The following is a 27853-nucleotide window of genomic DNA, read 5'->3' on the forward strand; positions in this document are numbered from 1 at the left end:
ATCTGAGTTCCAATAGTTTAACTTCAATAAGAAATAGTAAAATGAATGACTAAATATGATAAAGATTAATGGGTTCTTGTATCACATTCATACAAATTAATGGATGAAAAAATTGCTCTTAAATTGTCCATTTAATGAACATGGCTCAAATCTAAAGCTAGTGATTCATCTTTTTGCACCAATTAAAAAAAGCATTTCGAACTGAAAAATGGCTGTAACGCATGCCTGGTTCTTGGATACTGATAGAAATGTTTGTAATGTAAAACTTTATTATTAGGGATGCACTTATATTTACATTTACATTTATTCATTTGGCAGACGCTTTTATCCAAAGCGACTTACAGGTAGTTTTATACAGCGGCGCATTACTGCAGAGCAATCAGGGGTAAGGTGCCTTGCTCAAGGGCCCTTCAGTCATGACCTGCTGGCACTAAGATTAGAACCAGCGACCTTCTGATCACAAGCCCAACGCTCTAACCATTAGGCCACAAGTTTAGATTTTGAAGAAATGCTTTTATACTGACGTGTTACAATGGTTAAAGCTCCTTCACACCAAGGATCTTCATTGGGCCAATGACTGTTTGGTCATAAACCAGCTAACAGGGCACAATTTAGTGACCCAGTGTTGATTTTATCCCAGCTGGCTGTGCATGTCTGTTAGAGACATTGGGTTCACTGCCATTTTATGGGCAGGCAGCTAAGTGTTTCTACAATGCAGTGTGTATTCAAGCCACATAACATAGTTAGATCTTGTCCTCTTGGTTGTAACATCTTGAGTATTTTTTGTGGAAACGGTACGACAGGTGGCATCCACAGCCATCTGTTCTTTAGCATAGTTACATAATCTTTTGCCCTCTGCCACTGTGAATGATATGATCACTTCCTCATAGCTCACCAACTAGTGTTCCCATTTTGTGACCACTATTCACAGAATGTCCATCTTTACATTTTTTTGATATGCTACTCAACAAATAAACTAGGCAAGTCTTGCTTAAGACTTCCAAGCTAGCGCATGTATGTCTCTAAGGTGTCTGCTAAAGATCTGGAGATCGGGAAAACATCTGCTTTGTTTAAAGGTTCATATGGAGTGAATTTGTGTTTTTCTGTGTCTTCCGTGTATTATAAGTTGCCCATGCATGTATTTGACCAGTAAAATTGCAAAAGTTAAAGTGTCAGAACAAAAGATACATTCTATCTAAAAGTGAATGCTCACCCAGACCTGCCTGAAACGCCTCGTGTAACCACACCCCCACAAATCTACGTCAGTTCGTGCTATCATCTGACTAAGTCCGCCCAAATGGAAATTCAAGTTGGTGTGCGTACCTGTCGTTGCAATTGCTTTGGAACCTGATGTTCCAAATATGATAAGAAGCGTTACATTTCCGTCACACGCTTGCAATATTCCACCAATCACCAAGCACTGGTGAACTGTCCAATCATAGCACACCTCTCTTTTCAGAGCGATGAGTTTTGTAAAAATCTGCACGTTTCACAGAGGAAGAGTTTTGAACATTAAATGGTGTTTACACATTGCAAAGAACCCAAAAATATGTCTTAAATATGTAAATTAGGGTTGGCCGATTTGTACAGTGAAACATTGCGATGGATGATGACATTGGGTAGAGCACACAGTTCTGAAGTCACTGCTGTTGTCTCTATACATGCTTGAGCTGTGTGGTATGAAGTAACTCATGTCTTCTCCATACATACGCGAGCTGCGAATCCACCTTGTTTTGATTGTTTTTTTAATTATCTTTTCAGGCTTCTTTTACCCTTCTGGGTAAGCCAGCTTAGCCAACTTTTTGTTTTCTTAATGGCAAGTGCCTATTGATTTCTGGCTAATCACAGAGCAGCAGAAGTGTGCTTAAAAGGTTTTTGAGAGAGTGGTTTTAATAAAGCATTAATGCTGGTCTTATCGCCAATCTGGCAGTGACCTACAAGCCACGGGCCAAATGTTAGGGTTTTCTTTCCTCTATGGTTTGAAGTGCAGTGTTGAAACTCAGGTATAGTTAGTGATTTCGAGAATGCTACTCCTGTGCACGGAAGCTATTCTGCCAGAGCAAATTCGTCTCAGTGGTGTCATTACATTTGGCACAGACCATGACACTGACATCTGCGGCTGCCATCATGTGTCACTTGTGATTGCAAGATGTGGTGCTTGGAGAGTCACTGTCAGCACATTACCTGGTCTTGCCTCACAGGTGTTGTTGTTGATATGGGAGATGAAGATCTCTGGCGTGCTTGTTTCATGTCTTTGCAAAAGATCCAAGCCATTCTCTTTCCTTGGATGATTCCCAATGTGGCCACCTGGATTCAACACAAATCATCTAAAGAGACCTATTATCACTTATAATTAAGGGTTTACACACTATACATTACGCATTGATGTGTTTTCTAAGAATCTATCCCATGACATTGGTGATACTGGTGCCATGCCCTACCAGTTAAGCTACAGGAACCATCTGTAGAACCATGAACCATCGCTGAGAGAGAGACAGATAGATATATAGATAGATATATTTCTAGTCTAGTCAATTTAATAATACGTTGGTTAATCGTATCACACGTGACCGAACATGCTTTTAAATCAATTTTCAGCTGAATATTTTTGATGGCCGAACATTCGGTGCATCGCTATCAAATACAAACGCTATTTATTAATATATTAAATAGATCATATTTGATTAAAGTCAATACATGTAAAAAATATTTATAATATTTGTAATATGAAATGTTCGATTAAATTTAAACAACATTTAAATGTTTTAATTTTTTAATTAAAATGTTAAGTTTATACAACACAAATACATTTAACAACTGCTCAGGGACATTGGCTCCTTTGTGTACTTGTCATCTGTTCCTTTTCTAGATAACCACATGCTTTACTCTCAGTTCTGGTATACACAGTTTATACATTTTAGTCCTCAAATGACTTTTCTAATTGTATTCAATGCATCACACTATCGTGTTGTTCATTTTTGTTTTGATACCAAATTTGAGAATGTGGAAATCAGCCAATGTGCAGTGCTGCGTATTAAGGGCCATTCGTGTTACCATTGTTGCCTAATAACAACTGTAGCTCTGAAATGCTTATTACAGCTTTCATGTGTGCAGGTTTGTGTTTAGGGATTCAAATGTGATGTCTTGTAGGAGTGGTTGTGGCATATAAACATCCACCAGACTTGATGTTGCTTATTAATATGTATCTAAGATTGTTTTTATGCAATTTGCACACAAACCTTAAGGGTCTGTTACATCAAACGCAAACATTCATCTGTGATGCAGAAACTAATTTGTAGTCTTGTCACTGATAACAATTCAGTGGTGGAAACCAATACCAGTGAGATATCACAATTCTTGAAGATATTCACGGCCTTTGGAAAGCAAATTTGAATGTGCTGTTGAATATAATGCTTAAAAATGTTTTTAAATAGATTTAACACATTGAATGAATGGACCTCAGCCATTAAAGTCTATTTTAGTAATAAACTGTCAGTAATTAATACCTGAAAAATAAAACAACTTTTCACCAAGAATCAGACCTGTAATTATAATTCAGTGTTCTGTGTTTTTAATGTTAGTTGCTCATTTTATTCAGACAGGAGCAATGTTTTCTGTTGTTTGATAAGGATTAATAACATAATATGAACACCATATTTTTATCACATTATATCATTATATAACCAAATTATGTTATTTTTGTTAAAATATACATTTGAGTAATTGTTTTAATACTAATATGCATTGTTTTTCCCTCGGTCTTTCAGGGACAGTTCCAGGCTGGGAAATCCTGAAACCTACAGTATTAATGCGGTAAAGAGCCCCTGAAGAGAGGAGATGGGCTGGAATGTTACCACCTGCAGCACACCTGCCTAAATCTACAGTGCCTCATTTCCCCTACCCTCAAACCTCATTCCCTTATTCCACTTCTAAATCTCTGCCAAACTCATGGATGGACCAATGTCTCTGGATTTAAAATTTGTACATTGAGGACATTGTATGTATTGGCCCTGCATGAAGAAAACTTAAGAGCAACTTTCTGGATCTTTAGAAATTCAATTTTTGCCAGGCCTGTAAGCACTCGGATGGAAAATCAGCCCAGCAGCTTTCAAACTAGAGCTTCTGGGAATGGCAAGATGAGCTCTGTCATACGCTGATAATGGCAAAAAAACAAGATGCCCGGGCACCAACCTACAATCTTGTTGTGGTAGGTTTGTCCGGGACTGAGAAGGAGAAGGGGCAGTGCGGGGTGGGCAAGTCTTGCCTTTGTAATCGCTTCGTCCGCCCCAGTGCTGATGACTTTTATTTGGACCACACATCTGTTTTAAGCACAAGTGACTTTGGTGGAAGAGTGGTAAACAATGACCACTTCCTCTTTTGGGGTGAGGCGGTACGAATGTTGGACGAGGGGGCTGAGTGTCGAATGCACGTTGTTGAGCAAACGGAGTTCATTGATGACCAGACGTTCCAGCCACATCGAAGTACTGCCTTACAGCCCTATATCAAGCGGGCAGCTTCTACCAAACTGGCCTCTGCTGAGAAGCTGATGTATTTCTGTACAGATCAGCTTGGGTTAGAACAAGACTTTGAGCAGAAGCAAATGCCCGAAGGCAAGCTTTTAGTGGATGGATTTTTACTCTGTGTGGATGTGAGCAGGGGTATGAACCGTAACTTTGATGACCAGATGAAGTTTATCTCCAATCTGTATAACCAGTTAGCTAAAACCAAGAAGCCAGTGGTTCTTGTTCTGACCAAGTGCGATGAAGGGGTTGAGCGGTACATTAAAGACTCTCACAGCTTTGCCTTGACGAAGAAGAACTTGCAGGTTATTGAAAGCTCAGCACGCTCTAATGTTAATGTGGACCTTGCCTTCCATACCTTGGTGCAGTTGATAGACAAGAGTCGAGGGAGGCCCAAGATAATTCCGTACTTTGAAGCCCTCAAGCAGCAGAGTCAGCAGATCGCGTCCGCCAAGGACCGCTATGAATGGCTGGTCAGCCGCATTGTAAAGAACCACAATGAAACGTGGCCCAACACCAATCGCAGAATGCAGACTTCCCCCGAGTACAAAGACTACGTCTTCCTTGAGGGTACTTCCAAAGCCAAGAAGCTTTTTCAGCAACATGTACATAGACTCAAGCAGGAGCACATAGAAAAGCGGCGTAGAATCTATCTCAGCACACTTCCACAGGCTCTTAACTCCTTGGTCCCAGAGCTGGATGAGGTTGACCACCTGAGCTGGTCAGGAGTACAGAAAGTTCTTGAGACTAAGCGTGAATTCTCCAATTGGTTCGTCATATTGGATGACACACCTTGGGAAACTACCCCACACATTGATAACATGGAGGATGAACGCATTCCTCAGGATCTTTTGGAAACCCCAGCAGCAGAAGTCATCTATGAAAGTCACTTAGAGCATCTGCGTAACAAGCGAAAGCGGGCAGAGATGCGATGGGAGTTTAAAGAGAAACTTGCTTCCTCACCATTCATTACACCTGGAAAACCCTGGGAAGAAGCCCGTAGTTTCATCATGAATGAAGAGTTTTATCAGTGGTTAGATGAAACAGAGTACATTGACATCTACAGCAAACACCAGAAGGTCATTATTGAGCAAGCCAAAGAAGACTTCCAAGAACTTTTACTGGAATACTCGGAGTTGTTCTATGAACTTGAAGTTGATGCTAAGCCAAGCAAAGAAAAAATGGGCGCCATACAAGAGGTTCTGGGAGAGGAACAGCGGTTTAAAGCCCTCCAAAAGCTTCAGGCTGAGAGAGATGCCCTGGTACTTAAGCATATCCATTTTATCTATCACCCCACGAAGGAAACTTGTCCGAGCAGTCCTCATTGTGTGGATGGCAAAATTGAGCATCTCTTAGCCCTTCGATTTCCCACTCGATATTCATTTGACGGCAACTCAAAATCCCAATTTGGCGAGGGAAAAGTAGAAAGAATGAATCTTGTAATTATTGGCAAAGATGGACTTGCAAGAGAGCTAGCTAATGAGATCAGAGCACTCTGCACCAATGACGACCGGTACATGCTCGACGGAAGGACTTATGAACTGGTTCTTCGGCCAATAGAGGGCAATGTGCGCCTTCCGGTGAACTCTTTCCAAACCCCTACTTTTGCCCCACATGGTTGCCTATGCCTCTACAACTCCAAGGAATCCTTATCCTATGTCATTGACTGCTTTGAGAAATTAAGGGAATCAACTCTAGGTCGAAGGGACAGTAACCTACTACAGCTTCCCTTGTCTCTTCTACTGGTCACAAAAAGAGGTGTTGGTTCAATTGCCGACATTGGGGGTGAAACTGCCCAAAGCCTGATTCAACAAGGTCAACAAGTGGCTGGCAAATTTCAGTGCAGTTATTTGGAACCTGCTTCTCCAGGTGTGGGATATGGTCGTAATGTAACTGAAAAGCATTTAAACCAGATTTTAAAAGGTCTCTTAGACACGCGGAAGCCCTCACTTAGTCTTTTCAGTAGCTCTCTGCCCGTATTGCCTTTACTTGGAAGCTTCAGAGAATCTCAGCAGAGCTTAGAGGCTGACTTACGAATTGTAATGTGTCTTATGTGTGGAGACACTTATGATGTTGACCAGCTTCTGTCACCATTCCTGCTGCCCCAGCACTGCAGGCCGTCCACCAATCTATCCAGTGGAACATCAGTGTTGTTGGAGTTATCTGTTGGTGGCCAAAGGCAAAGCATTGATCTTGCTATACTGTCATATCATTCATCGTTCTCATTGCGTAAAAGCAGATTAGTGCATGGTTACATAGCAGTATACTCAGCCAAACGAAAGGCTTCCATGGAAACTCTTTGTGCCTTCCTTTGTGAGGTCCAGGACATTATTCCAGTGCAGCTGCTCGCTGTTGCAGAGACTCAGTCAGAACTTGCGGAGTCAGAGGCAGTCCGGGAGCAGCTTTCCCAAGGTGAGGATTTGGCACGTGAAATTGATGCTCGTTTCAGTTCCGTGATCTGTGGACCGGGTGGGGTGGTGGGAGGCTTGCATCGGATAGACCACTTCCAGCCATTCCTCAAAGAGGCAGTGGAAAAAAGAACCATTGTAGAGGCAACTCACATGTATGACAATGTTGCTGAGAATGTCATCAATGAGAATGTTTCCTCACCTCGATGTGGCTCTCCAAGCACCACTTTGTTGGACTCGGAAGACGACATTGAGGCCTCCCCACCTTATCCTACCCTTAGGGATGATGGCACCTTGACTCATGGTGGTTTCAAACACCCTGATCAAGACGCTGATACCTTTTCACTTATTTCTGACATCACCACCTTTGAAAACAAGCTTAACAACAAAGTCCCACTTCAGGTGCGGCTAAAGCCCAATGTCACCTTTGACATCCCTAAAACCTCAAACTTCAGTACATTCATGGACCTTGGGGTTAACAGGCGCTCATTACCATCAGTCACCTGGCCACCAGCCAGCGAAGGTGGTTATGATCCTTCTGACTATGCTGAGCCAATGGATGCCGTTGTAAAACCTCGTCCCACAGAGGAGGAAAACATATATTCTGTACCACATGATAGCACACAAGGCAAGATCATCACTATTCGCAATGCAAACAAGAGTCATCCTAATGGTGCAGGCAATGGGTCAGACAGTGAAGCTGATAGCAGTTCATTGGAGCGTCGACGAAAACTGTCCGCTCTTGGAGTTAAACCTCGGCTGTATCGTGATCGCTCAAAGCGTCTTGGAAAGTTTAGCAGCTTTCGCACAAGCTTCATCGGCAGCGATGATGAACTTGGTGGCCTCCCCAAGACAAAAGAGGACGATATTACAGCACAGAAAGGGGACAGTTCTTTAAATGAGGAAGGTGAAGATCCAAAACGGAGAAATATTCTGAAAAGCCTGCGCAGAACGACCAAGGTAGCTTTTACAACATTTTAAATAATACAACAATTATTATTAACAATAATACTCATACTTTTTAAGATTTGTAACATCATATATATATATATATATATACGTGCACATTTATGCAAGATGTATTTCTTATTTTAAGGTGAGGTTAATTAGATCACTAGATTTTAAATATCTTAATCATTTACATTTAGGCATTTAGCAGACGCTTTTATCCAAAGCGACTTACATAGCATTATCCTATACATGTTACATAGGTATCTGCAATCCCCTGGACGCGAACCCACAAACTTGCGTTGTTAACGCAATGCTCTTACCACTGAGCTACGTTCTTTTTGAGAATGTATTCTTGAAAATATTCAGCAGAAGAAAGGAACTCGTACTTTTTGTCTATTGAAGACAAGTTAAAGCTTTGCTGTATTCGCTGTATTTGAAAAGCGCTCTGTTAAAGAGACTGTATGTATTTAACAATAGCAGATCTAGAGCTGTGTGCATTCATGCGTTGAGTTCATAACTTCAAAAAAGGTTTACACAACCTTTTCTTTCAAGCATTATCTAGCAATGCATAATGAACTGTTTTCAGCTCTGAATTGTGTTTGTGTTTTTATCTATCTTAGATTTGTTTTTATGAATGTAAGCTTAAATGCAATCTATGTGGCTTTGAAGAAGTAGTGAATTTCAAATGCATAAGTGTGAATATAAAATTGAATATACAAATATAGAAAAGGAAATGCCGCTTTACGGTTAAAATGCCTTTGCAAGATTTAAGCAATATTAAGATACTTATGTAATTTCAAACCTGTATGATTTGCTTTGAAAATAACATAAAAGAAGATATTTGGAAGAATGTTGGTCTCCACAGTTTCAGAAGAGATCTCAACAACACTTGATCTTTGGCAAAACACAAATGCATGTTTTTCTACATTCATTTTATCGATATGAATTCCTTCTATATACAAAAAATGTTGCATTTGTGTCGATTTTTGATTTAAGAGAAATATCTGAGACAAGATTGTAGCTCAACTTCCAAACTCTATTAATGGTGGTACATTGCATTTTGTTCCTCAATGCCAGAAGTCCAGTTATTGCTTTTTCCTATTATGTCAGTCACTTTATTAATGCGCTGAATTCACACATGCAGCAATTGAAGTGACTTCTGCTCTGACAGAGCATGTGACAGCCGAAGGGTATATGAGAGGCCACCCCCGCCACCAGTCCTGCTCATCATACAACAGCATCTTTATTACATCAGTGAGGTTAAAATGAGGCCATTGGGTTAAATCACCTTTCTTGCATCAATTGCCTCATGGGAAGTATCTGTTAAGAGACCCATAAATAAACATAGCGGCCCAGGGGTCTGTATTGTATTGGCTCTATTCAACAAAGACTGACCATTTCTGGAACAAGCCTTTCCTGTTTCCGTACATCCCATCTGTGCAGCTCTATAAAGTTGTTTAGTTATAGAAAGAATAGCTGGAGATTTTCACTTATCCTGGTAAAATTTTGGCGCCCCACAAATGGACTTGCAATTCACATATCAGTTTGTGGTAATCAAACCCATGACTTTGCCATTGCAAACATTACATTTTACCAGCCAAGTTACACAAACTCATGCCTGACTTTGCAAAGCCATGGTGTCGGGTGGAGCCACAGATAGATGTTGCTGGTTTTATTGTTTCCCTCAATCTAAGCGTATTGCTTCCAGCGTTCTGATCTGATCTCCCCCGACCGTGTGACCTGCTTTTCGAGGTAAATGCATTACTTTTGTGTAAGATTGCCATGCCAGTAACACTCCCTGTAAACTGTAATTGGAGCACAGATTCTTTACGGAGAGCTTAGAGAGAAAGAGGTGATTATGTAAAGGTCTATCAAGAGGAGCCAGTGGAGATTTAGGTGAAATGAATGAGTTGGAAAAAGGAGTGAAAAAGAGGCAAATGTGGCTGGACTGGTGTGACCTGCAAGGTTTGCGGGAAGCCGAGATGCCTTTTGAATATAGAGCAGACAGAACCTGGCCTAATAAGCATCACAACTCTTTCGCTGTCTGACAGTTTTGCGGACACTCTGACCAACCAGCGGTGATGTGCTGACTGCCGCACAGCATCATGAGAAAAGGTCTTAGTGTTGAGTTTGCAGATCTCCAAATGTAAAAGTTTGGCTTAGTGTTCTGCGGTTTAAAAATGTTATGCAAATGAGGTGATTTTAAACATTTGAGTTCAGAGCGTTCTGATTTATGAAGGAAGATAAGAAGTGATAGAGCAATAAAAAGTTGCAGGTAAAAATTCCAGAAAGTATTTTCTTTAGGAAGAAGGTCCAACAGTCTCGGTTCTTTGCAAAAATTTATTAAAAACATTCTTTCATTTTTTTGTGTTAAATAAATAAAAAATTAATTCAATTGCATGAAGCCGTTGGGTATTCTCAGTTGACTCAACATTGGACATTGCAGCTTTTCAAGGAAGTAGAAGTGCAAGAAATACATTGCAAAGCAATTGTCTTTGTCAATATTATTAAAACTGCTTTTGCACGGCAAGACTTAACAATTTTTACATTGATCCCCTTTATTTCCCATTCACTTAAGACAAACCTGCTGTGACGCCAACATTGCACTTAATCTCTTTCAATATTTAACTCTAAGACTAGTTTATTTTTAATGAAAACGTGATTGAGGTTATGGCCCAACTACGTGTGTTTGTGTATCCTCTAGCCTAGCTGTAAGGTTGTCATTTCACCAACAAATAACCTGATTTTCTCTCATTTAGCAGAAAACGCGGCCAAAGGCTCGCCAGTCTTCAATATCCAAACATGAGAGCAGCTACTTTGGAGTTCCCTTGGCCAATGTGGTCACACTCGAACGGCCTATTCCATTCTTCATTGAAAAGTGCATCCGTTACATTGAGGCTACAGGTAAGCGCACAAATATACTAAACACTTAGTTTAATTTCGTAAGCCACTTTGTGAAAAGTAAGACGTTTGTGTACGTTCTTTGGTGTGCTTTCTGGTTTTTATTTTACATTAATAGAAATTAAAGCGTATACAGAAGTGCGGTAAGTTACCACTATTTTTCAACTTGGAAGCATCTCATTGCACAACACATTGACAAAGCCAATACGTGTGGGGTGAAAGGAAAACAGAGCTTTATATTGTTAAGAGAGTCCCAATGAGGCCAGTAATGAGCTCTGATACAAACATCTATCTCCGTCCACTGTGTTCACATGCACACAATATATTATGCATTATGCGAAGTTACGAATGATGAGGAACACAAAAAATTTATCTTGAGTTGGCTCACCTCAATGCCAAGTTTCTAGGGTAACTTGTTGAATTGACAAGAATTGAGCTTACACATTATTTTTCTTTTTTGCACAGGTTCTGGGAAACCACGTTAAATTAATAACATTTAGTTGAGAATAATCTACACTCAGTCTATTATTATCGCAAACTAAACCGAATCAGTATTATGTGATTGAGAATCAGATTATTCCAGAGACTTTTGTAACACATTTTTATTGATTAATAGTCTTTCCAAGTTAAATCGAAACCTTTACCTTAAATGGTATTATACACAGAATTTCCATGATAAAACCAAAATATAATTTTTTTGTACGTTCACCATCCCTTTGAGCTCATTGTATAAATGACATTGAGCCTCTCATGCTGTAAGGTTCTAGGGATGCACAGATCGATCGGCCACTGATCAGTTTCGGCGGATTATCACATTTTATGACTCAATCGGTACTGACTAAACTTGGCCGATCTCACAAACCGTGGATACAGCGCCCCAGCCATGTCATTGCCAGTGTGGAAGCACTATGATGTTTCAAGAAACAGTGAAAATTACACTATTTGCCCTGTGCGTTCCAAAGAAATCTCACAGCAATGTCCAAAGAATTTAATACGACGATTCGGCACTTACGTATTTGGTTCAGGTTTAAAAAAATGTATATATAAACAAAGGCAACATAATATATATTACATATCAGTTATATATAGCTTGAAGCATTGGGATCGGGATCCGTATCTGCGATCACGATGACAGGAAGTCGAAACTTGGTATCTGCTGCAAAAATCCTGATCGGAGCATCTCTACTGTATTCATACAAGAGTATAGAAAAGCCCTGTTGTATGCATGTGTGCACAGATATTAATCTCTTATTCGGGTCAGTAGCTTTAACGCTTTTATTTTTTGTGGATTTAGTTCATCAGCTGAGAGCAAGTGTTTATGCTGTAGAATGCATCAGTGTTCCCTCTGGCATGCGGTTCAACACTGTGCAACCTACTGTATAATGTTGACATGTTCTTGCATGATATCTGAGATTATGAAATCAAGATAAAATTGAATTTTTTGTACGTTCTTTTTTTATCGAATCTGTGTGACACCATGTGTTGGCAGTACCAATGGGACTTTCTTTTAGCCTACTTGATTTGGGGCCGTGTCAGTTACAACAAACATTAATTGGTGTGTTTGTATAAATTGTCTTTTATTTAGTTTGTATGTGTTTTGTGAAGTGTCAGAGAAGAATAGAGCCAGAAACGAGTAGCCATATTGAGGAAACATTTCGTGGAATTGCAGAAGTTTCATGGCTCTGAAAGAAGTATGAAGTCTCCAATGTGTTCCGAGCATAATCACATCACATCGTAATTACCCAAACTCAAGAGTAGAAACTTTCCAAGGTGAAATGGCACGGCAAACACATTTTTAGAGCCTGCAAGTATCAGATCAAACCCACCATTTGGATCATGCGTGTAATTCACCAGGGGGCAGATTGGAGGCGGTCTCAATAAATTCATAATTCTGTTCTTGTTTCCACTTCCTTTGGATGTCGATTACTTCCCCACCCCTCATCCACCCTTTTCATGTTCCCGAGTGCATGTGTGCGTGTGTAAGCTGTGGGATGCCAAGCCCCTTGCGGTAATTTTCTGCCTGATAACTCCCTTATTGAGATCGATATCACAAAGCAGAAATGGTGAGCAATCTTTGATGCTTAGCTCTTTTTTTTTCCATCTTCTCTGGGTGGAACAGGCTGCTTACAACAGCCCTACAACGTGATCGGCTGATAGAGCTTGCAGCACGAACACTAGAGAATACACACTTCAACCCATCAAAAACAATACAACCTTACAACCTTATCACTATTACACAGAATTGCTTTTACAAGGGCTCTTGCAGAAAAATGTCAGCTTGACATGTCGAGCTAGTTCAAGATGTGCCGTGTCATGCTTCCTAAATTTCTCACAGTTTTTAATATATAGCAATATTATGTTGCTTTTACTGCTAACTGTCTGAATTAGGGTTGGGTCAGGATAGCTTCGAACTAGTCCTCTAGTAACAATGTTTAAATTGTCTTTATTATAAACTTAATTTATTTCAAACTAGTTTTTAAAACTAAATGATAACAGATTTAATCATTTTCTTGATCTCTTATGATTTTTTTCGATATTTCTGGAATTACAGTATGTTTTAACTGCCTCTACTGATTTTTATTTACTGTAGAGGTACAATGCAAAATTGTGAAAAGTGCTATAGAAATAAATTAGGATTTTAAATGGAATTGATTTACGTTAACAGTTCTAGAAGATTTGATGCTGGTGCAGACAGAACGCTGTAACTTCAGAGGTGTTGTCATGACGATGGCAACATTGGTTTCTTATATGTGCGTTTAAAATATAAAATGTTGGAAAAAATAACAGATGCTACCTTTGGCTCGTACTGTAACTCATGATTGGAGGATAAGAAAACATTAGACATTACATTTCCAATAAACCTTTTTACATTTTAAACTGTAATAAATATTGTACCGTGGACTATACACTGAGGTATTATCGTACAGGGAGACTTTGATATTGTTACATCCCTATAGTTGCTTTTTTCCACCTGATAGTTCTGGTACTATAGTTAAACAGTCCTCTGGTGCGAAAGGCCTTATATTCAAAAGTTTTAGTTTGCAGCCACTCAAGCAGTTATCATATAACTTTAATGTCTGTGATAGTCTGATCATTTGAGCAATAAAGGGTTCTTCATATTTATATGTTGAGTTATTGCCACGCTGAAATCCAGAGCTGATTTTTGACACTTCAACGGCACTTGTGTGTATTCATATTTATACAAGCTCTTCTCATATTTATTCGGGTTGAATCACAAAAGTTAAAGTTTAGTATTAACCCTAAGAACATTGGAGAAAGTTTATATTTTTCCAGTTTATATAGGGATCCATATCCTTCCCTTTCCGTTATGCAGTCTGTGCCAAAAACTCTCCTGTTCTCCTATTGTTCCTCTTACTTCCTGTCAGTTCTCTGTAAAACCATCTCTCATTTTTATTCTGACAATGAAGTTCCCTTTTTATATCTACTAACCGGTTTGTACTGTATCTCTCAGTGTGTCTCTTTCTGTGACACTATGATAAATGAGTTCTGGGCGTTAAACGGCCGAGGCAGCTGCTGTGTCCCCACATGGCACTCTCCATTGTTCATGATGGCATTCACCTGATCGGTGACGAGACCGGTTTTACAAACTTGCTAAACTCCCAACATGGTGATAGGAAATACAATGGTAAAGTGCTTGCCAAAGATGTCATATAATGGGTTTGGACAGCACCTGTGATGGAAACCCCCATGTAACGGTAGCTCATCTGCATGATGCTTAGCTTTTCTTAAACATCTGAAATCGATAATAAAGACAAGGAAAAAAGTGACGTGCGAGTAATTGGAAAAGGGAGAAGTGCTGGGTTGGAAGTAGCCGGCCCTGGAGGATACTCTTCAGATGAGTGCCGGAAATGTCAGGGATTTGTTCGGACATGTTGCAGGAGAGGTTGTGTATTAGAACAGTCATTAGATGGTCATGGTGAGTTTCGGTTAAAGATGCCCGTGAGGCAAACAGTGCTCTCACTCTCTCTCGAAAATGACATGACCGCATGTTGTCTTGACGTCGCTAATGGACTGAAGGATCAGTTTGAAGGCCAAAAAGACACACAATAATGGACACAGAAAGATATCATAAGAAAATTATAGAATGAACTGATGGACACTGGGGGAAAAGAGAGAGAGGGCTTCCTTGTATTGTCCTTGACTGTCTCCTGACAGGATGTCTCACTATATGGTTGAAGCTGTGACGATCTTTAGTACTCAAGGGTTTGCACAACAGACTGTGAACTGGTGTCGAGAACTGCTGGGAACCCTGTTAGGACCCCCGAAGTGATTGTATCACACCTTTTTTGTTACATTATTTGTCCCTATTGGAACACTTAATCTATAGTATATCGCCATAGCGGTCAAATTAAAATGATGGTTCTTTCTGTTTGTTTTATTTAGCTATTTTTATGGTGAGCATTTGTCAATTATCCTGCTATCTTAGCATACACTCTATTAATCTATCAGTCTTTTTTACTATATTTGCAACTACTCTATGCAAATATTCCAGTCTTGCTGTACATAACCCAGTCCTATCTACTTATCTACAAAACATACAGTGCTTTGTGAAAGTATTCGGCCCCCTTTAACTTTTCGACCTTTTGCCACATTTCAGCCTTCAAACATAAAGATATAAAACTGTAATTTTGTGAAGAATAAACAACAAGTGGGTCACAATTATGAAGTGGAACGAAATTCATTGGATATTTCAAACTTTTTTAACAAATAAAAAACTGAAAAATTGGGCGTGCAAAATTATTCAGCCCCTTTACTTTCAGTGCAGCAAACTCTCTCCAGAAGTTCAGTGAGGATCTCTGAATGATCCAATGTTGACCTCAATGACTAATGATGATAAATAGAATCCCCCTGTGTGTAATCAAGTCTCCGTATAAATGCACCTGCTCTGTGATAGTCTTAGATGTCCGTTTAAAGCACAGAGAGCATCATGAAGAACAAGGAACACACCAGGCAGGTCCGAGAAACTGTTGTGGAGAACTTTAAAGCCGGATTTGGATACAAAAAGATTTCCCAAGCTTTAAACATCCAAAGGAGCACTAGCGATAATATTGAAATGCAAGGAATATCAGACCACTGCAAATCTACGAAGACCCGGCCGTCCCTCTAAACTTTCAGCTCATACAAGGAGAAGACTGATCAGAGATGCAGCCAAGAGGCCCATGATCACCCTGGATGAGGTGGGAGACTCTGTCCATAGGACAACAATCAGTCGAATACTGCACAAACCTGGCCTTTATGGAAGAAAAGCACTAATAAAGTTAAAATCCATTTCTTAAAGATATCCATAAAAAGTGTCGTTTAAAGTTTGCCACAAGCCACCTAGGAGACACACCAAACATGTGGAAGAAGGTGCTCTGGTCAGATGAAACCAAAATCAAACTTTTTGGCAACAATGCAAAACGTTATGTTTGGCTTAAAAGCAACACAGCTCATCACCCTGAACACACCATCCCCACTGTCAAACATGGTGGTGGCAGCATCATGGTTTGGGCCTGCTTTTCTTCAGCAGGGACAGGGAAGATGGTTAAAATTAATGGGAAGATGGATGGAGCCAAATATAGGACAATGCATTTAATGTATTATAATTATAATTACAATACTTGTTTCCCAACCACTAATTGTCAAACAAATCATTTAAATCAAATCATTTTCTTGAACATTAGTTTATTTTTATTATAATGAGGGATGTGACAATATTATCGATATCACAAATTTGTCTCAATGTTATCGTGGTCACATGACTGTATTAACCGATAGTTCTTCCGGGTCTAACATAGAGAATGTTTGAAAAAATAATAGATGTGCATCTGATGCAATTATTTTATTCCATAAAAAGTATTTTTAGGTCATTTGACCCATCTCATACTATAACTCATACCTACATAAGCAACAGTTATGATTAGAGGATAAAGAAAATAGGATGCTTATGGCACGTTTCCAAGTCCTCATTTGTCATTTTAAGTATTGCAATATGTCAGACCGTGGACTTTATTCCGAGGAATTATCTTAAAGTGAGATTTTGATATTGTTACATTTAGTAGCAGTGGTAATAATACTCATAATTGTAATATGCATCAACATATTATTTTTATTAATATCTTTTGTATTAATTATCAGTACATTAATTGTCATGCTAAAATCTTCTAGATTCAGTTCAGTTTCTCAAAATGTTCTGCATAAAGGCGAGTGTCTCATTCTCTTTTTATCGTAAACCCAAAATACATGGCCATAAACACACCCTTCCTCCCAACACTTCTCCCTTATTGCAGCCATACAGAAAAGCTTTTATGGATAATTGATCAGGCGAGGTGAGGCAATCAATGCGGTCTGCCTCGGCAACACGCCGACTCATTTTCGAGAGTGTCTCTGTGCCTTTTTCAGCTGTCTTTGTCTTTATCGAGTATTTGGGCCATTCTCTTGCTTTGCTCCCGTCTACATCTTCAGGGTTTGAGAGACACATTTCGCTGTCAGCCTGTAGCTCCATTCATTCTTCAACTGATAAGTCAAACCGAATTGATCTGACAGTTTTAATGTGGTCGTACGTTTAGCAAACTGATTTAAATTAAATACATACCGAGCTGGAGATAACAGCATGGGATTGCTCTTATCAGACGGTCTCAAAACGAACAGTGTGCAAAACGCATTAATTAATGTCTACTCTCTCTCTCTCTCTCTCTCTCTCACAGGGTTGAGCACAGAGGGAATCTACAGGGTGAGTGGAAATAAGGCGGAGATGGAGAGCATGCAGCGACAGTTTGACCAGGGTGAGTCACTTTTCTGTCCGTCATTTACATTTTTTTCCTGTCACGGTTGTCACTGCACATTCCACAAAAATCTATTTACATTCATTATTGATTGCATTTAGCGTTGGTTTTCCATCATGTCCGTCTTGGGTTGTGACTATCCATCGTACACTAACAAAGTTACCAAAACTGTCTAAAACATCAAAATGAGGAACAGTTGCCAACCATAACAAGAGAACATTCTTATGCATCCACCCTATTTTCCCTCTCTCACTTCACTTGCCTGCCCCCCATGAGTTGACACCTTCTCAAATGACCCTGCTGTTGTAGCAGTATAATGTAAAGACAGCAGCACATATACAACATGTTATTCATTTATGCCGTGGGGAGTTTGAGGTCAGTTGGGTACTACTGCCTCACTCACTGTCTTCGCAGAAATGGCTCCTATTCTTCAGAGTATGAATCACATTTCCGTCAATGAGCACATTGTAGAGCAGATAAGCTCAATTAACCTGAGCTGATCCATGCCTATCGATCTTGCCCACAGAGAGCTGCTATGAAGCATAATATCAGAGCGAATGCAGCTTTAAGAGGTGGTGGACTTGAGGATGATCGTCTCACTTTTAGTCCAGCGTAAAGTCATTTGTTCTCTTTGCTGTCTACCAAGTTTCTTGGATAAAAATAACGCCTCACTCTGTTAGATACTATGATTTTTTATACTTTTATATCAATGTGATGTTTACTAAAAACCAAGTCACTTCAAGTCTTATCAAGTCGTTTTGTGAAAATGGTATGCAATAGCTACAAATCTTTTATTTATTGCAAATGCATTTGTTACTACTAATGGTGGTCTCTTTTTCTATAATTTGTTATAATTTACTGCAATTAATGAAAATAATAATAATATAATTATTATTATTAGAAACAAATGCAGTTATTAATACCACTAATATTTGCCTTCATTTTGAAAAACTAAATGCCTAAAGTCTCCAATGATGATTTATAATTCAGCTGTCAGTTTGGATTTTGTGGAAAATGTTCACTTGTTTTACAACTCTAAGTGTAAAGACGAGTAACCTGCAGTTCTATGTTTCAATCAGAGATGGCGATAGAGAGGCGAAATGTTACAATTACAACTTTTACAACAGATTAAGTTTATATTAGTTTTGTATTATATTTCTACGCAAGTCAGTTATATATATATTAATACATAAGTCTGCGAGTTGTTCATTTAGCAAATTTGGGAATTTTTGTGAATTGATTGGCTGGTAGTACTGCAATGACAAGCCGTGCATCCGAAATCGCATTGTTCCCTACTATGAAACTTCAAAACAGTTGGCCAAGAAATACCCAGATGGTCTACTGCTTCGGCCAATGTTTGTGAGTGTGCATCAGATGGACACTTCTCTATCCCATAATGCCACGGGAGCTGAGGAATGGTCACATTTAAAAAAAAATTATCAAATAAAGTAGTTTTTCAAACGTAAGTACCAATAAATTCATTTCTACGTTAATTAATACGCCAGGTCAAAGAGCATACGGGTCACATGACAATAAATGTCACGGATGGAGTATGTCAGAAATGTATTCATACTACCCCCACATATGCTGTATAGAATGTATTTTTTTAACGGTCGATGAATTGGTACTTGATTTACATCAGTATGTACTGTCATAGTATGCGATTTCGGACACAGCAGTGGTGTTCATTCTATCACAGCAGTGTGATTTAATATGTCAAATGACTTTTTGCCTACGTTCTACAATTACCCTGTTGACCTCAGACTTTATCCACACGTTGGTGTTGTACAATCTTTGAACTTGCATATTATTTGTATAGTTTCGCTTCACTACCCTCAATTATTGCCTCCATTGCCACTTGAGAGAAAACGCCCCTGGTATACAGTCTGCACCGTAATCTAGAGGCACAGCAATGTGTTGTTGCTCGCTTATCATCCAGGAACTTGTTTAAAGGAAGGATTGTGCAGTGGATGCGTGTGAGTGGTTGCATCTGCTGGCTGATCCGTGTGCGGGTTTGTTTGCGCAGGAAGAGAAGGTCAGTTAATTACCAGCAGATTGCTTTGGGTAATGAACCACGAGAGCGCGCGCTCCACCGATCCGGTCAGGTCCGGTCCAGATCGCCATGAGCTAATAGAATGTGAAAGCCTGTGTCAGATCGATCAGAACCCCACCCGGTCAGGTGACAATACAATTACCGTGGAAATCACAGCGCAGGTATGTGCTCAATGACACAGTGCGCAGATGAGAAATTCAGAATATGCCGTTCTCTGCGTATCCAGTATTGATAACCTGGAATTAGGACGATTATAGTAACTCATCTGGGGTCAGCAAAATAAAATGCCAATATTTAATCTTGGCTTGTGGAATGCTTGTCTGATATCGATAACTTTAATAGGATAATGAAAAGGATATGTTTTATAGGTTTATCTCTGTTTTGAGATCAGATAGGCGGAAACTGAGAATGAAATGGTTTGATGGTTTTTATCAGCGCTTGTGTGTTCGTCTCGTAACCTCAAACCATCTCCATTGTGCACATTCTTCAATTAGATACACTTTTTTTCTGTGGAACACAAAAGTATACTAAGATCTTTTCGATCCTTTGTTGGGGTTTATTTCTTGGAATGTTTCTACTAGAAACTGTAACTGAACTCTCTCTTTCACTTTGTTGTAGATCCAAACATTGACCTGATCGAGAAAGATATGTCTGTAAACACAGTGGCTGGAGCCATGAAGAGTTTCTTCTCAGAGCTGCCGGATCCTCTGGTACCCTACAGCATGCAGGTGGAGCTGGTCGACGCCTTCAGTAAGTTTACGAGGAGATACATGGACTTTCACAATCAATAACAGAGATGCAAGAGATGGGCAGATGTTTATAGCAGTACGGTCGACTGTGGGGTTTGTGGAGAGAGGCTAATGCGGAAAGTTGAGTAGAGTTCGCAGAGGTTCCTGTGAGATCTGGTTTGGTGGACCTCCTGTGGATAGAGAAGGAATGAGAGAACGAAAAACAAGACATATGCCACTGAGTCTGAAATGATCCTCTTCTAGAAACATGCTGGCAGAAATGGATTGGATTTCTGCTGTTTTTCTGCTGTGGAATTATAGACTCCTTTCTTGTACTTTAACAAACACTCGCGCTGTCTCACTGTGAAGTTTAGAATTGTCTGATCCGGGCATCGCTCCAAACTTGCAAAGCACAGTCGATGAGTCTAAGCCTAAGATTGGTGTTAGTCGCACACTCCAGACTGTTTTCCGATAAACAGCTCCTGTCAGGCACTGGGATGCTTTAAATAGCTTCACAAACAGCAGGTCTGATTCAGCAGAAAGGAAGCACGCCTCTATTAAACCTGCGCCGTAGCCAATCACAAAAGAGCGGCTTTGATTGGTCCAATTATTCAATATGATTCAGTCGATGTTTCGTGTCATTGAAATGGAAAGTGCTCAAACTTTATGTGCCATAAACGTTCATTCGCAGTGCGGACCACACATGGCTGTTAAACGCATTAATGAGTAACCAGCACATCGCTTGTTGGAATTTGTGTGAATTCAGTCAATAAATACTGACGTAATTGGGGACAACGGGCTGTGAAATTTCAGCCTTCGTAGGCTTTAAATGCAGGGATAATTAACTTGCTACAACAATGCTAAGGGTTTGACTTTAAGCACGTTGTTACGTGTTTAAATGTTTTCTTTCTTCTGCAGAACACAAAAGTAGATATCTTGAAGAATGTTGGTAACTAGGGGTGTCAACCTATTAATCGCGATTAATCACATTCAGAATAAAAGTTTGTATTTACATAATATTTCTGTGCACAGACACATTACGTAAACACAAACATAATATATGTACACAGACATATATTATATAGACACAGGGCTGTGACGATATATCGATTCACACTAATTATACCTATTCTGCGTTTAATGCGCAGCCCTTCTGTGAAATATGGCTCTTTTATCAGCATCTAATATCTAGTACCACTTTTTCTAAAATCACTATGAACTTGAATCGTTTATAACGTGCATTTGAAAAAGCAACACTTGTCAAACATCATCATTTTAAATATACTTTATTATCCCTGAAAAGGTTATAAGAACAGGGATAGAATATGACCAATGGCATTTGCTTGAACTACTTTTGTAAATCGTTCTTCTCTGTCCCATATTCAGAGTTTCTGCATGAGAGCGCCTTCTGGCTTTCGGATGCGTCATTGAGAGAACGAGCATAAGAAATAACAATATATCGTTCCAGCCCGATATAAACACAAATTTGTATTCTGTATGCGATTAATCTCGATGAATCGTTTGACAGCCATGTTGGTAACCAAACAACAGTGACACCCATTGACTACCTCTGCATAGACACAAAATCACTTCTAAAACCTGTATATGACAAAAAGATTTTTTGAGAAGACGTGAGTGTAATTTTTTTTAATTGTGAGTGAACTATGCCCCTATTCACACCAAATAATAAAGTTTTAAATATCGTTCTAAATTCTAAATAGCGGCATCCACACTACAAATATAACAATGTTGATACATAGAAACAGTATGGTTGGGTTCACTATTAGAGCATTTTTACCCATCGGATGAACGATAAAACAAACAGCCAATCAAAATCATAAGTCTAGAGGTTTAAGATTTAACATAATTTTATCATACATCAATGTAGACGAAAATGTAGTTTTTATAGTTGACGTCATAGTTATAGTTCTGGGTGTTTAAAGTATCAGTGAACTTAAAGTGGTGATAATCTTAAGTATTCAGACAAATATCCATTTGAAACGAAATATCAAATAAGAGCAACAAAGGTGTGTACCTTGTGTTTTCCACTGCGATGTTCTGCAAAAACCATCATCACAAGGATCGCCACTAGAGGGCAGAAGTACATTTTCATCTTTAGATGAAAGATTATGAGGTCTCATGTAATATACATACAATAATGACCCTCACAAATAAATCATTGATAATAAGCACTGCTATATTCTACAAAAAAACAACAATCATAAATTTTGATTTCATGGTGACTTTAAACTTTAGTCTCCTGTTCCTTAATACCCAATTTCCTGTTCCTTAATACCCAATAAACCTAAGAATGTTCTATCTGTTGCAAGAACATTTCAGACGCATGACATTGAGAGATTACAGAAAGGACAGACGCCAGGTCGCCTGACTGCATTGTCAGTCTCCACAGGTGGTGGGCGGGGCTTCGCTTCACATGCCAGCAAGCTTGTTTTGTTTCAGCCCCTGAAAACACAGAAAGCACCTGCACCAATTTAGCACCTTCCTAATATTCTCCGCTTTCTTGGCCTGTCGTCTCAAATCGCATATTTAGATTAATGCACTTTCTGAGTGGTACAGACAGCAGTTGTTTATTCTGATTGATTAGACGCCATTGCACATTCAATCTCAATCAACAAAGTCTACAGGTGGGGAACCGCATTGCCTCCTGGTGTTACAAGATACAAGATACAAGATACTTCAAGATGGGAATTGTTTGATTTTGGAAAGTAGTTCGCCCTGTACTGTTTGTGCCACCGTACGTGGATGATGTTACATATCATGCGACTTATAGAGGAGAGGTGTTCTTTTATTTGTCTAACCAATCAAACCTACAATTTTCACCTGGATGGGTTATTTTAAAACCCCATAGACTTTCATTTTAAAAATTGTCGTCATGTGGGTTCTATTGGGCCAATAAGAGACCACCCTTGTGCACTAATGTGCTGACAGCCCCCAGAACATGTTAGAAACCACATAGCAACAAACCACAGCATCCTGCGGGGTCAAGCATCACTCCTCAGATTATCTCAAAGTCAAGTTTCTGCGGTTATTGTGCTGATGAGCATCTGGGGCCACAATGTATAATGCTGAAGTCAGTGTATGTACCGCTAGGGAGGAACACATCTGCTGCAGCGGTCACACGTTCTAACATCTCGCAGCGTTTGAGACTGGTGTTAGCTATTGTGACTCACCACAAACACCCTGGGTGTGTGTGTCTGCGAGAGAGAGCGCACCACACCATCAGTTTTGTAGATGCATGAATCTGTGCCCTATTGAACAATCATGCTGTTATGCCGAAAGAGACTATTACACACACTTTTCACCCTAGCCCCTGCTGTTTATTGATTTAGGTGGAGTGTGCTGCTTCCTTTGTGCATATCAGAACTCATTATTTCTAAATTACTTTCTCAAGCGTCGCTTCCAAACAATCTGAGGTCTCCGCGCCAAATGATGTGTCTTAAGAAAAAAACTAGGTGGATCTGGGGTGATCCAGTTTCTGCACACACACATGCAAATGCAAACGTTCGTTCAGCAATCCGAACAGTCACAATGAGTGTTTGGTACTTTCCACAGAATCAGTACAAGACGTGGCTAGAAATATTTCAAATGTTGTTTAAAAAATTAAAAATGTGTCATCATTTACACGCCCTCGGGTTGTTTCAGATTTCCATAAATGTCTTCGTTCTGATGAACACAGAGAAAGAATGCTTGTAACCAAACGGTTCTTGTCCACCATTGACTACCATAGTAGAAATATTTACAATTGTTGTCAAAAGTGCCCCAGAATTGTTTGCTTTACTACATTCTTTGAAATATTTTCATTTGTGTTCAACAGAACAAAGAAATGTATAAAGCTATTTATGGTAGTCAATTGGGTCCAAGAACTGTTTGGTACAAGCATTCTTCCAAATATCTTTCTCTGTGTTCATAAGAACAAAGATGTTTATACAGATTTAGAACAAGTCGAGGGCAAGTAAATGATGACAGATTTAGCATTTTTGGGTGAACTGTTCCTTTAACAATTTTGTGTATTGTGGCACAAGTGAACATACGTGAAGCTTGAAGTTGCATCTCAATTTATTTTCTCCCATCACTCCTGCAGAAATCAATGATCGAGAGCAGCGTCTCCACACTATGAAGGACGTGCTCCGCAAGTTCCCTCGAGAAAACTACGATCTCTTCAAATATGTCATCTCTCACCTAAACAGGTGAAAACCAGACCAGTCTCTTAGAACATGTACTGCAAATACTTTCAAACTTGCTAACTTGTTTTTCACGTCTCCCTCTTTCTCACAGGGTGAGTCAAAACAGCCGCCTGAACCTGATGACCAGCGAGAACCTGTCCATCTGTTTCTGGCCCACCTTGATGAGGCCCGATTTCACCACCATGGATGCGCTGACGGCCACCCGGACCTACCAGACAATCATCGAGAGCTTCATACACCAGTGTGCTTTCTTCTTCTACAATCAACCCTCAGCCGACACGCCCAGCGGCCTGCCCGGACAGCCGACTTCCCCTACCGCCACCTTATCTTCCGCTTCCCACGTGACGGTCTCTGCCTACTCGGCCTACAGCCCAGCGCAACCCGTAATCCCTTTTAGCCCCATCCAACAGTCCCCACCTCAGTCTCCACCCCCTACCCCGCAATCCCCAATCCAGAGCCTGCTGCCTCAGATACACCCGCACCACGCCCCCACGGAACAACACACGCTGTGAACCTGTTCGGGAGCACTGGAAGAGATTAATGGATGAGATTTCAGGGATTTTAAAGAAGATTGCACGGCCGGCCTTGACTTACTAGAAGCAAAAGACGTAGAAGAGACGATTAGAGGGTGTTGGGATGGTCAAGACGCCATTTTCAAGTTCGATCGACTACTCGATGAATTGCAGAACCTTGACGTTCTCCGCCCTCAATCACATATAGATGACTTTAACACGTTACGTTTGGTAACTCATCCCTCAAACTCATTTTTGGGACCCCCCTATTATATTATAGGTCCACGTTTGCTGGTTCCACAGGCCACGCCTTCTCTTCGTCGATTGGCCAAGGATTTGACCAATGGGTGGGGTCTCATGACCGAGTTGACCGCCCTACATGACCTCGGCTGGCCTATATGTATCAAATTTTTATAGCTTTTGACCACCGTTATAATCGATAAAAAAATGCCATCTGCTTATTTTCAAGTGCAGCAACACGACCACATTCCTCCTTATTTATCCTGTGTCGCTCGTGACAACTGTTCAAAGATGGACAAAAAAAACACAGAACTAGAACTTGACAAACTGGATCTGGTTTTGGGAGTATGTACGTGGTATGCTTTTGCACAGCATCATGGGATTTGAAGTCTTTTCCCTGATTGCTCGCTTCTGTTGTCTTCATGAGCCTCCAGAACATGCTGGAAGACCAATGCTTCTTTTCTAGCAAAATGTCCTCACTACCACACATCCCTTGTTCTCACACATAGACACTACAAGGGTGTCAATTCTGAACTGTTATACTTCCGTAGAAAGGTCTTATTGTAACCCCTTGTTCGGTTTTGTAGATTAACTTAGTCTTTGCACAGACGAACATAGTGCGTGGTGATTGGATGAGAGATGGGCTGGGTTGCAGTCAACGTGCATTTAGATGAGGAGAGGTGATCGCTAAATGGAGAGTTTGAAGGTAAAGAAAGTTTGTACCAGTTCGCATGGCATTGAATCGGTGGTCCAAAAGCTTTGATGGCTTTGCTGGAAGCTGAGGTAAATTAGACCTTTAATATGTTAAAAGAAGAGTTCAGCATGTGGCGCAGATGTCGTAATAAAATGTTTTTTGAGAGCTCAACGCTACCACCTAGTGGACTTTGATGGTATAGCACATTGCAAATGATGCTCAAAAATGAGAAAAGGCTGGATGCACTTAACATCATATCAATTCACAGTGTAACAAAAGCGAGAACGACTAACTCGATTGCCATGCAACATTTTAAGGAGCTTTTTGTGCCACAGCACTTATACTTTATCTTTACCCAGGAAAGAGAATATTTCATTTTCTGTGAATTCATCAGCATTTTGTTCGGAGGAGTCTGTTACAGAGATAAAGTTTGTCGAGAGCCAGGATTTCGGAGTAGAGCAGACGTTCCAACTGTGAAACAATCACACTAATTCAAGTTTATGAATGTTTTTTCTGCAGTAGCTGAACCGAGCGACTTCATTTGTGCATATCTCTCATCTAAAACATTTGGATTAAACCGCAACTGCCCTGCCCAATCGAACCCGTCAATCAACCCTCACTTCTGATTGGCTGTCTGATGAGCCACAACTGTTCACCCATCATATCAATCCTTGCTTATACATAGTCTTTTGCTGTTAGTTCTTCAGAGAGCAGGTTTAATGGTATATTTTGGGAACTCTGGAGCTGTGTGGTCTATATTCGCCTGGTACTTGGTATGAATGCTGCAATCTCTGTGTATTTTCAAGTGTATTGTTTCAGCGCTGAGTGACATAAATAAAAAAGGGGATGGGAGAAACTGAACAGCAACACAAACGTATTAAAAATAATGTGACATTGGTTCGGCAATCCTTTTTGGCTACATCACTTTATTCTTTTTGTTTTGTTCCATTTTCGTTTGGCAACAACGGTGACAGTTTGTTAAGTTAAAGGAGAAATGAGCAAAACTATATTCAAAATGGTTGTTTATTTGTATGTTAGGGGGTCTTACACTTTGCCCTATAGTCAATGGTGATAGAAAAAAAGTTTTCTTTTTTATGTTTTATTTGAATAATTAAAAAAATAAGACACATTTTTTAACAGTTCTTTTGTGAATGGTGTAAAGGCCACAATGTAGTGCATGATTCAAGACCAGGTCCGGGAGAGCGGTCTGCAACTCTCAGTATTAATAAAAGGAAAAAATAAACTAAGAAAAAAATTGAGTGGAAAATAAATGAAGTTGCATCAACAAAAAATGTCATGTCATTGACTGTCAAGACTTTGTTTATTAGTCTAATTGGGAATGGTGTAAAAACAGTTCAAGGCCTTCTGTGACCTGTATTATAGTTAATAAATCAATCTTGTAAGATCTGTGTTTTTGTCTTTATTTAATTTCACAGCTGCATAATGTACATTACAAAACTAAAGTGGATTCCTAGAATACATTAATCTACAAAAGCTTGAGTTTTCTGTATACGGCTCAATACTTTTGCAGAAAGGTTTTAGTGTTGGTCTGAAACTAAATAATTAAAAAAAAATAGAAACTATGTTTGTCATTGCCTGAAATAAAAATTGGTTAGATATGATATACAGTTAAATATTTGAATGCAGTCTTAATAGGACTAGGTGTTATAATCACCGTTGAATGCTTGGGGGATAAATGATTATAGAAATACATACTTACCTTTAATGGCACTTATCAGAAAAACATCTGGGTTGTGTGTCCGATCCCACTTTCATCACATCCGTTATCCCGGTTGAAAGATGCTTTTTGGAGAGGTGCTGTTCATAACGCCTGTGGTATGATTCCCATCAATGCC

The 27853-nt window shown here is 39.7% G+C and overlaps 1 protein-coding gene across 2 annotated transcripts in view; it reads left to right on the top strand.

Annotated features, from left to right (window-relative positions):
* The window catches only part of arhgap35a (Rho GTPase activating protein 35a), a 63478-nt gene extending 36076 nt beyond the window's left edge, over nt 1–27402 (top strand). The window contains exons 2-7 of one of the 2 annotated variants that reach the window (XM_079481728.1): nt 3768–7888; nt 10639–10783; nt 17488–17565; nt 20237–20368; nt 24449–24554; nt 24643–27402. In XM_079481728.1, coding sequence (XP_079337854.1) covers nt 4160–7888; nt 10639–10783; nt 17488–17565; nt 20237–20368; nt 24449–24554; nt 24643–25063 — 4611 coding nt within the window. In that variant the 5' untranslated portion in view covers nt 3768–4159 and the 3' untranslated portion in view covers nt 25064–27402. The remainder of the gene's footprint in view (nt 1–3767; nt 7889–10638; nt 10784–17487; nt 17566–20236; nt 20369–24448; nt 24555–24642) is intronic. The other variant, XM_079481729.1, reaches the window with a different exon arrangement.
* The last annotated feature ends 451 nt before the right edge of the window (nt 27403–27853 follow it).

Source organism: Barbatula barbatula (genome assembly GCF_947034865.1).
Source record: "Barbatula barbatula genome assembly, chromosome: 19".
In the NCBI taxonomy this organism is placed as follows: domain Eukaryota; kingdom Metazoa; phylum Chordata; class Actinopteri; order Cypriniformes; family Nemacheilidae; genus Barbatula; species Barbatula barbatula.